This window comes from Oratosquilla oratoria, chromosome 33 (genome assembly GCF_046742065.1).
Source record: "Oratosquilla oratoria isolate Oo_2021 chromosome 33, ASM4674206v1, whole genome shotgun sequence".
NCBI lineage: Eukaryota > Metazoa > Arthropoda > Malacostraca > Stomatopoda > Squillidae > Oratosquilla > Oratosquilla oratoria.
The window spans coordinates 46,899,986-46,914,990 of NC_134809.1; the positions used below are offsets into that span (position 1 = coordinate 46,899,986).

The window sequence follows — 15,005 nt, forward strand, 5'->3', positions numbered from 1 at the left end:
AGATATGTGAGAAAGCTATAGGTAAGGGGAAGGATGTTTTCTGGGCCTTTATGGATCTGGAAAAGGCTTACGACAGGGTAGACAGAAAGGCACTGTGGGAGGTTATGCGGATATACGGATAGGAGGAAAGCTTCTGGGAGCTGTCAAGAGTTTTTATGAGAGTAGTAGAGCTTGTGTCAGGATTAGAAATGGAGAGAGTGAGTGGTTTGAGTTAAAGGTGGGACTTCGTCAAGGATGCGTTATGTCACCCTGGCTGTTCAACTTATACATGGATGGGGTAGTGCGAGAGGTGAATGCAAGGGTAGTGGGTCAGGGATTGGAGATGGTTAAGGAAAATGGAGAAAAGTGGGAGGTGAGCCAGCTGTTGTTTGCGGACGACACTGCGCTTGTGGCAGGATCGGAGGAGGGATTGAGGAAGCTGGTGACAGAGTTTGGGAGAGTGTGTGATAGAAGAAAGCTGAAGATAAATGTGGGTAAAAGTAAGGTGATGAGATGTACAAGGGGTGAAAGTGGCAGTAATCTGGAAGTGAGCATTAAGGGAGAGCAACTGGAGAAAGTGGATAGTTTTAGATACTTGGGTGCAAATGTGGCAGGAAAAGGTGGAGTGAAGGTGGAGGTAGAATGTAGATTGAGAGAAGCGAGTAAATGCCTTGGTGGTTTAAAAAGTGTAATGAGGAATAGGAATCTGGGAATGGATGCTAAGAGGAGACTGTATGAAGGAGTGATTGTGCCAACAGCACTGTATGGAGCAGAAACATGGAACATGAGAGGGGAAGAGAGAAGGAACTTGAATGTGTTTGAGATGAAGTGTCTGAGAAGTATGATGGGGGTTACTAGGCTAGATAGAGTGAGAAATGAGGAAGTGAGGAGGAGAACAGGGGTGGAAAGGGAGCTGGGAGATAGGGTTGATGAAAGAGTATTAGGATGGTTTGGACACATGGAAAGAATGAGTGAAGAAAGACTAGTAAAGGAGGTATGGAAGGCAGATGTGGAGGGAGTGAACATGAGGGGACGTCCTAAGATTGAGATGGATGGATGAGGTGACGGGGGCTTTGGGGAAGAGGGGAATGTCGGTTGAGGAAGGACGGAAGAGGACAGAAGACAGGGGTGAATGGAGAATGGTTGTATAGGGAAAATGTTGTGATGCAGGCGGTGGATTGGACGGGGGAATGGGGGTGAGGTAGTGTGTGTGAGCAAAAATTTTTGACGCAGCCCGAAGGGATTTCTCCCCGTCCTCTCCTTTATATGGGGGGACAGAGAGGGGGGGTCGCCGATTTAATGAAGCGGCCATGCTGTGGATGTGCTGTGTCCTGCGACACTGCTTCTGACCCAGGGCAGTGGACAGGGTGCAGGGATGACCCGTCATCTAGGAGGTGCTAAGATGGGAGGGAGGGTGGAGGGGTGTGGAGTGTTTTCGGGGATGAAATGGGTGGGAATGTTTTTGTGCCTTGTCCTTTTTGGCTACCCCCCTGGTAAGGGGGAAAAAGGCCTTGGTATATGTATGTATGTATGATGATATTTGTTGTCTCAAGTTGCTCTGACTGGAAAAGCACAGCACCACACTGGCTGGCACTGGCCTTTGGGCCCTCTCATAGGTTTTTCTGGTAAGAAATACTGGAATGTTGTCTATGTTGTATAAGTGTAGGACTGTTTTCTGTCACTGGCTTATAGTTGTAGGAGGAAGGAAGCAGTTGGCATTTGTCTTCATGTGAAACAGTTGAGAAAGTAGGTCCTTTAAGCTGTACCTCCAAATGTTTAGGCTTTTTCTTTCTACCTACATGTAACAAAAGCCCCTTTCCCCCTAGTAAGAGGGTGCCTTCCTTAATGTTTTTTTTTTTTTTTTTCTACTGTAGAAAAGTTTTGCATACATAATTATTGAGGTAACCAAGCATTATTCCTGTTATATTTCTCTATTAACATCTTCACAGGGGACATCAAGTTACCACAGAGAGTACAAGAAGCAATGCAGATGCAGGTGGAAGCAGAGAGAAAGAAACGTGCTGCTATTTTAGAGTCGGAAGGAATAAGGGAAGCTGATGTAAGTATTCTCTAGATCTGAAAAATTATTCTCTGTTTATAGATCCAAGAAGCTCATGGAATTATGTGCAACTCAGAATTGATAGAAAAGTATTGATTTTTAATTTTATGCTTGCTGTACTGTTAAATTCCATCATTCAGGTGTCATATACACAAATTTAATAGCTTAAAGCTATTAGATTTTTCATCCCAGGGAAATTTACAATAAATTTTATTTTTGGTAATATCAAATGCTGTAAATTCTCTACAAGAGAGACCAGGAGTAACATATGAATTGATCAAATCAAATGAAAGCTCAGGTTAAGCTTAGTTGAGTGATTGAATTGGTGAACTGCATCAGCTTCAAAGTTAGAATTTGTAGAAGTAATTTAATATTATTTATGTTTTGAAGGCACTTTCCACATATATTCATACTTATACTGTTACATCCTGATCACCTTAGGAAAGTACTACCTTCAACCCATTACATCTTCTAGGGCAGTGGTTCTCAGCCATGCTTGGCCCATACACCCCTTTCATCATTTGTCAGAGTGTCATTCCCCCCTCCTCTCCAAGATAGTTTGTTTCAAAATGTGCATTCTAAATAATATGCAAATATTACTAAAATCCTTTTATTTTTCCTAATCCTAAGATTAACTTGGGTCAGCACTGGTATAATTCCAGCCCAGGTGACAGGCCAGATCGGCCAAAAACTATAATTGGTTTCCTTACCCCATAAAATTATTGTGGTTACAATTCACCCCCAGAAAATCCAAAATTCCCCCCTGGGGGTGAATTTCACCCCTAATGAGAACCCCTGTTCTAGGGTATTGGGAACATGTTATTGTGGCAAAGTAACATGCAGTTGATACTTTAGGGTCTAAATGGGGCACCCCTACGGACCAGAGCCACACATCATTTTGTTTGTGATAGAGGAAGACTCTGTTCATAGAGAAATGATGACACTTTTACTATACTGCAACTGCCCCTCCGTTATGCTGTCCCCCAACCCCTTGTTACTGTCCTGTACCATTTCTCTGAATATTCATTTCCTTTTTTTTTTGCCTACCCTGTGGTGGGGGGAAAGAAAGCTACCACCAAGCCTTCCCACTTGAGTCGTAAGGGGTGAAAAAAATGGTATTGGGGATAGGACTAGGAATCCTTCTACCTGTAGCCCCACAGGGGACATTCCTAAAAAAAAGTAAAGGCATAAGAGGGTCTTGGAGTTTTCCAACCAGTACCCTAAGGTTTGGGTCTTTTAATGTGCATGGATGTTGTACAGATGAGAGTAAAAGGGAAGAGATAGGCAGTATGTTTGTGAAAAGAAAGATGGATGTGTTGGCATTGAGTGAAATTAAGTTGAAAGGGGTGAGTGTGAGTTTGGGAGTATAGTTGGGAGGTTCTCAGGAGTGAAGAAGGGACAAGGGAGAGAAGGGGTGGCTACACTAGTAAGTGAAGAGATAGGTAAGCATGTAGTAGAGTGGAAGGAGGTTTCTTCAAGGTTGATGTGGATGGTGAAACTGGGAAGGGAGATGTGGGTTTTTGTAAGTGCATATGGGCCTGGTGGTAAGAAGAGCATAGAGGAAAGGGGGACTTTTTGGGTGGATTTAAATGAGTGCATAAGAGGGATTAGGATGAAATGTCAATATAGTTATATTGGGAGACCTTAATACTAGGGTAGGAAATGAACCAATAGACAGAGTGATTGGGAAGTATGGAGTTCCAGGAAAAAATTGTAGTGGAGAGTTGATGGTGGAAAAGTTTATGATAACAAATACAGTGTTTCGGAAGAAAGTCAAGCATAAGTACACATGGGAGAGGGTGGTGGATGGAAGGGTGTCAGATAGATCATTAATGGACTATATAGTGGTGACCAGGAGTATGGTAGGAAGAGTTAAGGATGTACATGCTCTAAGGGGAGAGAGTGGAGAAATATCAGATCATTTTCTTGTGGAAGGTAAGTTGAGAGTGGAGAATAGATGGAGAAAGAGGAAAAGGGCAGAAGGTAGGGGAGGTACTTATAGTGAACTGCTTAAATGAGAAAGAAAAGGAGAAGGAGTATAAGAAGAAGCTGAGAGAGGAGTGGGAGGGAGTGAAGGATAGAGTAGAACTAGGAGTGGAGGAGGAATGGGGATGGTTCAAGGAGGGAGTCATAAAGTGTGCAAAGATGGTGTGTGGAACAAGGAGGACAGGAGGAAATAGAAGGAAGGGTAGTGAGTGGTGGGATGAGGAAGCAAAGAAGGGTGTAGAAGAGAAGAAGCAGGCTTTCATAGATTGGTTACAAATTAGGACGAGGGAATCATATGAGAGGTACAAAGTAAAGAGAAGTAAAGCATAAGATAAAGGAGGCAAAGAGGAGAGCAGATGTGAAATGGGGTAAGAGTATGACAAATTTTTGAAAATAATAAAAAGATGTTTTGGAAAGAAATTGAAAGAGGAAGAGGAGGCAAATCAAGTAGAGAAAAAAAGGTAAAAGGTGCAGATGGAGAGATGATAATGGAAGAGAAGGCAGTGAGAGAAAGGTGAGCAGAGTATTTTAGGGAGCTGCTAAATGTGAAGGAGGATTGGGAGGGAAAGGTAGTTGCAGTGGGAAGCGCTAAGAAAATGATAGTGATGAGTGAGGAAAATGGAGGAGAAATAAGGAAAGATGAAGTGAAAGCAGCTGTTAAGATGATGAGAGCAGGTAAGGCACCTGGGTTGGATGAATGCCATGTAGAATGTCTGAAAAAAGGAGATACAGTGATGGTGGACTGGCTGGTGAGGTTATTTGATATTTGTTTAAGAGAGGGTAAAGTGCCGGAGGACTGGAGGAGTGCCTGTTTAGTTGCACTTTACAAGGGAAAGGGGGATAAGTGTGAGTGTAGCAGTTTCAGAGGGATCAGCTTGTTAAGTGTAGTTGGGAAGGCTTATGGGAGGATCTTGATTGAGAGGATTAGGAGAGGAACAGAGGGAGTAATTGGTGAGGAACAGTGTGGGTTTAGGACAGGTAGGGGTTGTGTAGATCAGATTTTTGTGGTAAGACAGGTATGTGAGAAAGCTATAGGAAAAGGTAAGGATGTTTTTTGGGCTTTTATGGATTTGGAAAAGGCTTATGACAGGGTAGACAGGAAGGCACTGTGGGAGGTATTGCAGATATATGGGATAGGAGGAAAGCTGTTAACCCCTTCCATACGGTGCCGCACACGTAGGCGTCATGGGGAGCGAGTGTATTCGCGAGGCTGCCATATCGGCGTCTTGATTATATTTATTGTAGTCGCCCCTCCATAATGACATTCTTTCTAATTCTTTTGTAATCGCATTTTCTATGGTTATCAAAATTCACGGGTGAAGAGAGAACGATCGATATAAGCGGTGACTATATTTTATGATGCGAGTATTATTACGACACGTCGTACGGCTGGCATTGCCTGCTGCCACCGAGATCTAAGTCCATGACGCCTACGTGTGCGGCACCGTATGGAAGGGGTTAAGAGTAGTCAAGAGTTTTTATGAGAGTAGTAGAGCTTGTGTTAGGATTAGAAATGGAGAAAGTGAGTGGTTTGAGGGAAAGGTGGGACTTCATCAGAGATGTGTTATCTTGTCTTGGCTGTTCAATCTATACATGAATGGGGTGGTGCAAGAGGTAAATGCAAGGGTAGTGAGTCAAGGGTTGGAGGTGGTTAAAGAAAATGAAGAAAAGCGGGAGGTAAGCCAGTTGTTGTTTGCTGATGACACTGCGCTTGTAGCAGGATCAGAGGAGGGATTGAGGAAGTTAGTGACAGAGTTTGGGAAGGTGTGTGAAAGAAGGAAGTTGAAGATAAATGTGGGTAAAAATAAGGTGATGAGATGTACAAGGGGAGAGAGTGGCAGCAGGCTGGAAGTGAGTATTAAGGGAGAGAGACTGGAGGAAGTGGACAGTTTTAGATACTTGGGTGCAAATGTGGCAGGAAAGGGAAGAGTAGGGGTGGAGGTAGAATGTAGATTGAGAGAAGCGAGTAAATGCCTTGGTGGATTAAAAAGTGTAATAAGAAATAGACATTTGGGAATGGATGCTAAAAGGACATTGTATGAAGGAGTAATTGTGCCAACAGCACTGTACGAGGCAGAAACATTGAACATAAAAGAGGAAGAGAGAAGGAGTTTGAATGTGTTTGAGATGAAATGCCTGAGAAGTATGATAGGGGTCACTAGACCAGATAGAGTGAGAAATGAGGAGGAGAACAGGGGTGGAAAGGGAGCTGGGAGATAGGGTCGATGAAAGAGTATTGGGATGGTTTGGACATATGGAAAGAATGAGTGAAGAGAGATTAGTAAAAGAAGTGTGGAAGGAGTGAACATGAGGGGGCATCCTAGAATGAGATGGATGGATGGGGTAAAGGGGGCATTGGGAAAGAGAGGAATGTCTGTTGAAGAAGGACGGGAGAGGTCAGAAGATAAAGGTGAATGGAGAAGGGTTGTGTATGGATGATGCTGTGATGCATGAAGAGTGGGTCGGGGGTGAGGGAGTATGTATGAGAAATAAATTGACACAACCTGAAGGGATTTCTCCCCATCTCATTTTCTGTACGAGGGGATGGAGGGGTGGGGTCGCCGAATTAATGAAGTGGCCTTGCTGTGGATGTGTTGTGTCTTGTGACACTACTTCTGACCCAGGGCAGTGGACAAAATGCAGGGATGACCCATCATCCAGGAGGTGGGAAGATAAGAGGGAGGGTAGAGGGGAGTGGAGTATGTTAGGGATGGAATGGGTGGGAGTGGTTTCTATGCCTTTTTCTTTTGGCTACCTCTCACATAAGGGGGAAAAGGCCTTTGGTATGTGTATGTAAGTTTTATGCAGTCAATATTTTAGATTTCAGTGGCACACCTGTGGATTAGAATCACACAATTTTCTTTTATGATTAGAGACTTATCCCCACTCAAATAAAAATACTCATCAGTTTAACTTGTACTCTTCCTCCTTGCTGCTACCCACCTTAAATCTACCCATTGTCACCTTGACTCGTGTGTTTAGCACAATGTTATCCCTAAGGGACAGGAGCATTGGTTATTGGTGATGAAATACACATTCATGGTCTCCTTTAGTTCCCATATATAATGTGAATTTTATGTAAAGTAGAATTTGGGAATGGATGCTTAGAGGAGATTGCATGAAGGGGTGATCATGGTAGCAGAACTGTATGGGGCAGAGACATGGAACCTAAGAGAGGAAGAGTTTAAATGTGTTTGAGACAAAATGTCTGAAGTATGGTAGGGGTTACAAGGTTGGATAGAGTGAGAAATAAAGAGGTGAGGAGAGCGGTGTGAAAAAAGAGATGGGAGATAGGGTTGATGAAAGAGTATTGGGATGGTTTGGACACATGGAAAGTGAATGAGAAAAGATTAATATAAGAAGTCTTGAAGGCAGAGGTGGAGAGAGTGAACATGAGGGAGGGTGACCAAGGATGAATTGATGGTGTAAAGGACATTGAGCAAGAGGGGTAGTCTGTTGAGCAAGGAAGGGAGAAGGCAGAAGATAGGGGTGAATGGAGAATGGCTGTGTATGGATGATACTGTGATGAATGGAAGGGAGTGGGTGGGGGATGGGGGCGGAGTTAGGGAGTGGTTATGTGTGAATGATATTTTGATGCAGCCCAAAGGGATTTCTCCCCATCTCCTTTTCTGCATGAAGAGACAGAAGGGGTTGCCAGTTAAATAAAGCAGCCTTTCTGTGGATGTGCTGTGTCTTGCATTGCTTCTGACCTAGGGCAATGTGCAAGATGCAGGGATAACCCGTCATCCATGAGGAACCAGTGTGATGGGATGAAATGGATGGGAGCGGAATTATGACTGGCTGCCTCTCTGATAAAGGGGAAAAAGCCCTTGGTATATGTGTATAATATGAATAAGAACATAGTGGTGGCATACTTATCCTCCTCGGGAACTGAAAAATGAAGAGGTGGAAACTGGAGTGGTATATGAGAGATTTAAAGGTGGCTGTAGAAAGTAGGGACAGAAAGAAAGGGGGAGGGTCAAAATTCCTCTGTGAGTGGAGACAAGGCTGACAAAATAATATTGTGTAGCTATTATCCATAGGATATGATATGATTTAGTTGTCATAGAACTCCCCCTTGCAGAGAGGGCTAGGACAGTGCCCCAAATGTAGTATGATACCCTTAGTATGAACTATCCTGCCACCGTGCAACCTTGAACCATCTTCGTTCCTTATCTCTTGCCCAAGTAGCATCACTAAACCACTCTACTGTAGGGGCTTCACATAAGTTCCTAAAGTACTGAGTCCATAGTTATAAACTTAGGTGTCCTGGGCCCAAATGTCCACACAAGTGGCGGTTGCCAAGTGTTAGATTAAGAGACCTAGGCATATGCAGTCAGTACCCCTGTACAGGGGTACACATTATGTGATAATTGTCATGCTTGGAGAGTAATAAGAACAAAATATGCAACTTGAAATACTCTTTTTTTTTTTTTTTTCTTGTGTCTGCCAGATTAATGTAGCAGAGGGTAAGAGACAGGCACGAATTTTAGCTTCTGAGGCAGACAAAATGGAGCAGATAAATGCAGCTCTTGGCAAAGCAGAAGGATTACGTATCTTATGTGAGGCTTTGCAACATGAACAGGGTAAGTTGGACATTTTCTTTCTTGTGTTTCAGGGCAAATAAAGCTCATGAGTACAAAGGAGCAATTATGGTGGAATGGCTGGTGAGATTGTTTAATATGGGTCTGAGAGAGGGTAGTGCACAGGTGGATCGGAAGAGTGCATGTATAGTTCCACTATACCAGGGGAAAGGAGACAAATATGTATGTAGTAGTTTCAGAGGGATTGGTATGTTCCAGAAATTGGTGCAGAAAAGAAGAGAGTGAAGAGGATATTTGTGAGAGCAGGCAGGGAACAACAGGGAAGGAGGGAAGAGAGAAGTACAGGCAGAGTTGCTGTCAGTCAACCAGTTGCCCCAGGTCTTTTTTGCAAGAGACCTGGGGCAACAAGAGTGGTGGATGAGAATGGAATGGGTGGGAGTGGGTGCATGCCTTGACTATGCTACCTTCCTTATCAGGGGGATGATGATATTGACATTCCCAAGATTGTCTGGCCAAGCAGTCTCGTTTCCCTGAGGAACACCATGGCTGGAACGGGGATTTCCCATAAAGCCCTTATAGAGTGTATGTTGTGTTACTGGCATGTGTAAATGTGTACATTGGCAATCTTCCATAATGTGTTGAATAGTATGGGGTGAAGTGTTACATCCTGGACATATATCCACAAAGCTTTCATCCATCTGCATCTGATGATTTAGAAGGGCTGGATGACGGCCACACCACAGCCTGGTTAGGTGGATTCTGCCTTGTTGGGGGAGAAAGGATTCAGAGGGATGGATGTCAGGGGGTGTGGCATGCAGAACTGTGTCATCTTTCTGTCTGTTGATGAAACAGTGAGCGATATGATTATAGATATGCTTCTGGAGGCCTGGGTATCTGGTTGTGGAGTGAGAGAATAGAATATTTGTGTGTGATATAAGTATTTGGATGTTGTGATGTTTCTTGGTATGTTTGAGTGCTCTGCAATGTGATGTAGTGAGTGGACTGTGTTTGTGGAGGCTGTGTCAAATGCTTGTGTCCGTCTCACCCCAAGGTGATGCTTGACTTCGAGGATTTTTATTTCATGGTATAGATGGTCTGTAGGTGTTGTATTTGTTTTTATAGCTTTGTTCTCTATAGTCTCCAGAGTGTTGTGATGTGTCTCAATGATGTTAGAGGCCCATTTGGGGCTTGCATAATTCAACACTGAGTGTATATATTGTTTGTACACTGTAATGTTAGTTTCTTCATTGTGTTTGAATGTTGTACCTGGAAGTGATTTCAGCAAGTTAAGTCTAGGGATGTCATGTTGCCATGGCTGTTCAATGTGTACATGCATGGATGCTGTAGGAGGTAAATGTGAGGGTAATGGGCAGGGGACTGGAGATGGTTAATGAAAATTGGGAAAAATAGGAGGTGAGCCTTTTGTTGTTTGCCGACAACACTGTGCTTGTAGCAGGGGCAGAGGGGGGATTAAAACAGTTAGTGATGGAGTTTGGGGAGTTATACAATAGGAGAAAGTTGAAGGTGAATGTGGGTAAAAACAAGGTGAATGGGGGAGAATTGGAAGTAAATTTTAAAGGAGAGAAGCTGGAGGAAGTGGATAGTTTTAGGTATGGGTTGCATGTGGCAGGAAAGAGAAGAGTGGAGGTGGAGGTAAATTGTAGATTGAGAGAAGTAAATGCCTTTGGGGATTAGAAAGTGTCATGAGAAATAGACATCTGGGAATGGATGCAAAGAGGAGATTATATGAAGGGGTGATTGTAATTGGCACTCAATGGAGTGGAGACTTGGAATTTAAGAGAGGCAGAGAGGAAAAGTTTAAATGTGTTTGAGGTGAAATGTCCAAGAAGTATGGTAGGGGTTATAAGGTTGGATAGAGTGAGAAACAAGGTAGTGAGGAGGGCAGTGGTGGAAAATGAAATGGCAGATAGGAGATAGGGCTGATGAAAGAGTATTGGGGTGGTTTGGATGCATGGAAAGAATGAGTGAAGAAATATTAGTTAAGAGGTGTGAATGGAGTGAATTTGAAGGGGATGACTGAGGATTAGATGGATGGATAGGGTGAAAGGGGCTTTGAGCAAGATGAGAATGTCTGTTGAGCAAGGCAGGGAGAAGACAGGAGTTAGGGGTGAGTGGAGAATGGCTGTTTATAAAGGATACAATAATGCAAAGATGGGGGATCAGGGGAGTAGGAAATCGTTATGTGTAAATGATATTTGGATGCAACCTGAAGGGATTTCTCATAATTTTATCTTTTTCAGCATGAGGGGATAGAGGAGGGGGGGGGGGTCACTTATTAAGTGAAGCAGTCTTGCAGTGGATGTCTTGCTGCATTGCTTCAGACCCAGGGCAATGGGTGGTATACAAGGATGACCCATCATCTACAAGAAGAAAGATTAGAGGAAGGAAAATGTGATGGATGGGAGTGAAAAGGGTGGGAGTGGGTATGTGCCTTTTGATTTGGCTACATCCAATATAAAGAGGGAAAAGCCTTTGGTACCGTAAGTCCTTGTTATACGGTACATATGCGTTCCTGAAAACCTTACTGCAAATCGAAATTACCGTATACCGAACCCATTATAACATGTAATAATAGGATATGGCAGATGTAACTTCTCCCTGCTGTTTCCTCTTCAAAATATCTAGCAAATATCATATCTGTGAATTTTTCTTACTGTAAATAGAATCGAGGGTAGTAATTACCAAATGCCGTAACTGAATTTACTGGATAAAGAATTACCATATAAGGAGGACTCACTGTATATAGATAGAGTCTAGGTGTGCATTTTGTCTTTGTGATGTGATGTTTGAATGGCATGGATGTATTGTATGTTATGCCAAGAATCTTGGGTGTGTGTGTGTGTGTGGTATGAAGGTATTGTCGAGAAAGACCAAGGAGTGGTATGTATTTGTGTTCTGATGTTCAGTTGGTGAGAATTGTGGCTGTCAATTTGGTTGGGGTTATTCTGAGTGTTGTGGCAAACCAGGTGCTGAGCATGTTGAGGTGTGGTTGTACTGTTTCTGTGGCTCTGTATGTATTATGTTGTGTGCATGTTATTATGTCATCTGCATAAAAAGATATTTGTATTTCTGGGGTGTGGGAATATTGTGCATATATAGATGGGGATAGAATGGAACCCTGAGGTACTCCATTCCTAAAGATTCTGGTATGCTACGATTGGACATTATATGACACATAAGCATTTGTACCTGCCAAATGATTGGCCAACCATCTTTAAGTATTATTGTACATGTCTGTGCCATATGATTATAAAGTACAGGTTATTTTACTGTTTTCATGGCATATGTGGCATAATGAGAGGGCGACCAAGGATGAGATAGGTGGGGTGAAAGGGGCATTGGGAAAGAGGGTGATGTCTGTTGAGGAAGGGAGAAGACAGAAGATAGGGGTGAGTGGAGAATGGCTGTGTATGGATGATGCTGTGATGCATGGTAGGGAGTCTGTGGGGGATGGGGGGTTAGGGAGTATGAGTGTATGATATTTTGACAGAGCCCAAAGGAATTTCTCCCTGTCTTCTCTTTTCCTACATGAGGTGATGAAGAGGAGGGTTGCCAATTAAATGAGGTGGCCTTGCTGTGGATGTGCTGTTTCTTGCTGCATTGCCCCTGACCCAGGGCAGTGGGCAAGATGCAGGAATGATCCATCATCCAGGAGCCAAGAAAAAAGGGAGGGAGGGGTGATGAATGGGAGTGGAGTATGTGGGGGATGAAATGGGTGGGAGCCTTTTGACTTTAGCTATCTCCCTTGTAAGGGGGAAAAAGCCCTTAGTATGTATGTATATGGCATAATCTCTGAAAATGATGTAGAACGATCTTAACTAACAAGTGTGTAATGTGCTTAATAATAATTTTTTATCTTGCAGGATTGAATGCTGCTTCCCTGTCAACTGCACAGAATTACATAGGTGCTTTTGAAAACCTTGCAAAGAAGAACAATACCCTCATTCTTCCATCAAATGTAAGTGACATTTCTGGTGTTGTAGGATCTGCAATTGGAATTTATCAAACACTGTCCAAATCAATGCTTGCCAATTCAGACTTGGGCAAAATGGAGAGGAAGATTGAAGAGGAAAATAAAGAAACCTAATTATAGAAGAAGAAATAATCCTGAATGAGCTGTCTCCTTGGAAGAATCTGAGATTGATTATTGTGTAGTTTCTAAATTATGTGACCGGTTTATCATGTGATATGTACAAGATCTTAAATAAAGGAAAGGGAGCATTAAGTTGTTTTGCTTTTTAATCAGAAATAGCATCTAAAAGTGTATCTTCAGCATTTAGTAGCGAGCTTTTCAGATGAGGAGACATGAAAGGTAAAGGAGTTGGAAGCAAAATGCAAGGTTATGGAGGTCAAAAAGAGAGTGGATGTGAGATGGGATGGTATTTGACAGAATTTTGTACATATTGTACATTGAGTTGAAAGGGAGGGACGAGTTTGAGTTTGTGAGTGTAGTTGGGAGGGTGTCAGGAGTGAAGAGAGGACAATGAAGAGAAGGTGTGGCTATACTAGTAAGTGAAGAGATAGGTAAATGTGTGGTGGGATGAAAGGAGGTTTCTTCAAGGTTAATGTTGATGAAGTTAAACTGGGGAGTGAGATGTGGGGCTTTGTAAGTGCATATGGACCTGGTAGTGAGAAGAATGTAGAGGAAAGGGAGTCTTTTTGGATAAATTTAAATGAGTGCATAGAGGGTTAAAGGAGAAATGTCATTGTAGTGGTATTGGGAGATCTCAATGCTAGGGTAGGAGACGAACCAATAGAGGGAGTGGTTGGGAAGTGTGGAGTTCCAGGAAAAAAGTGTAGTGGAGAACTGATGGTGGAGAAGTGTCGAGTTGATGATAGCAAACACAGTGTTTAGGAAGAAAGTCAAGCATAAGTACACGTGGGAGAGGGTGGTAGATGGGGCTTTAATGCCTATGTAGTGGTAACCAGGAAAATAGTAGGAAGAGTTTTGGATGTACATGTTCTAAGGGGATAGAAAAGGGGAACATCAGGTAATTTTTTGGTGGAAGGCAAGTTGAGAGTGAAGGATAGATGAAGAAAGGAAAAGGACAGAAGGTAGGGAGGTACTTAGAATAAACTGCTTAAAGGAGGAGGAGTACAAGAAAAAGCTGAGAGAATAGTGGAAGGATAGAGTAGTACAAGGAATGGGGATGTTTCAAGGAGGGAGACACAAGGTGTGCAAAGATGTGTGGGACAAGGAGGACCTGAGGAAATGGAAGGATAGTGGTGGGATGATGAAGCAAAGAAGTATGTAGAAGAGAAGAAATGAGCATTCACAGATTGGTTACAAAATATGATAGAGGTACAAAGAAAAGGTAAATAAAGAGTATGACAAAATTTTGAAAGTAAAAAGATGTTTTGAAAGGAAATTAAGAGGAAGGGGATGGAAATCAAGTAGAGAAAGTAAAAGTTGGAGATATGATAATGGAAGAGCAAGAGGAAGATAGGCAAAATATTTTAGGGAAATGCTAAATGTGAAGGAGGATAGGGAAGGAAATGTAGTTGCAGTGGGAAGCACTAAGAAAATGACAAATGAATGAGGAGAAATAAGGAAAGATGAGGTGAAAGCAGTTAAGATAATGAGAGCAGGTAAGGCACTAGATTTAGTTGGTTTTCATGTGGAGAGTCTAAAGGAAGGTACAGTGATGGTGGACTGGCTGGTGAGGTTGTTTAATGTTTGTCTTAAAGATGGTAGAGTGCTGGAGGACTGGAAGAGTGCCTGTATAGTTCCACTGTACAAGGGAAAAGGGGACAAGTACGAGTGTAGTGGTTTCAGAGGGATCAATTTGTTGAGTGTAGTTGGGAGGGCTTATTCCTTTAGGAGGGTTTTGATTGAGAGGAACAGAGGGAGTAATTGGTGAAGAACAGTGTGGGTTTAGGACAGGTAAGGGTTGTGTGGATCAGAATTTTGTGGTAAGGCAGACACATGAGAAAGTTTTAGGATTTTTTTTTTTTGGGGGGGGGGGCTTTTATAGATTTGGAAAAGGTGTATGACAGGAAGGCACTGTGGGTGTAAGAAGCTGGTAGAAGACTGGTTTTGCTTTTTATAGGTAGGTTTGTAAATAACAGCCCAAGTGAGCTGTCCGAGTCCACTTTTCCACTCTGTGTAGCTAATAAAACATTGTTTGTAAATAACAGCCCAGGACCTGAAGTGTATATTTGTATGTTGCTGAGGTGACATTCCTTTGTGTTTGGGGTTAATCAAACACCATAGATCTCCAGGCGTATACTGTCTTACATGCTTGCATACAGGTACATATGGGCAGCACTCGGCTGCCCTCCGAGATAAACCATGATAATTGTCATGGGTTAACTAATATTATAATACAGTATATATGGAATAGCATGAACATAAACAAATTTTTGACAAAAGAGAAGAACAGAGGTATACAATGTGCCCGTGACATGGGTACACG

The 15,005-nt window shown here is 42.7% G+C and overlaps 1 protein-coding gene across 1 annotated transcript in view; it reads left to right on the forward strand.

Moving 5' to 3' along the window:
• Positions 1-12,826, forward strand: part of LOC143017898 (stomatin-like protein 2, mitochondrial) — a 50,558-nt gene extending 37,732 nt beyond the window's left edge. Inside the window, exons 6-8 of the mRNA XM_076172940.1 lie at positions 1,929-2,038; positions 8,478-8,610; positions 12,453-12,826. Of these exons, the coding sequence (XP_076029055.1) occupies positions 1,929-2,038; positions 8,478-8,610; positions 12,453-12,676 (467 nt within the window). The 3' untranslated portion in view covers positions 12,677-12,826. The remainder of the gene's footprint in view (positions 1-1,928; positions 2,039-8,477; positions 8,611-12,452) is intronic.
• The last annotated feature ends 2,179 nt before the right edge of the window (positions 12,827-15,005 follow it).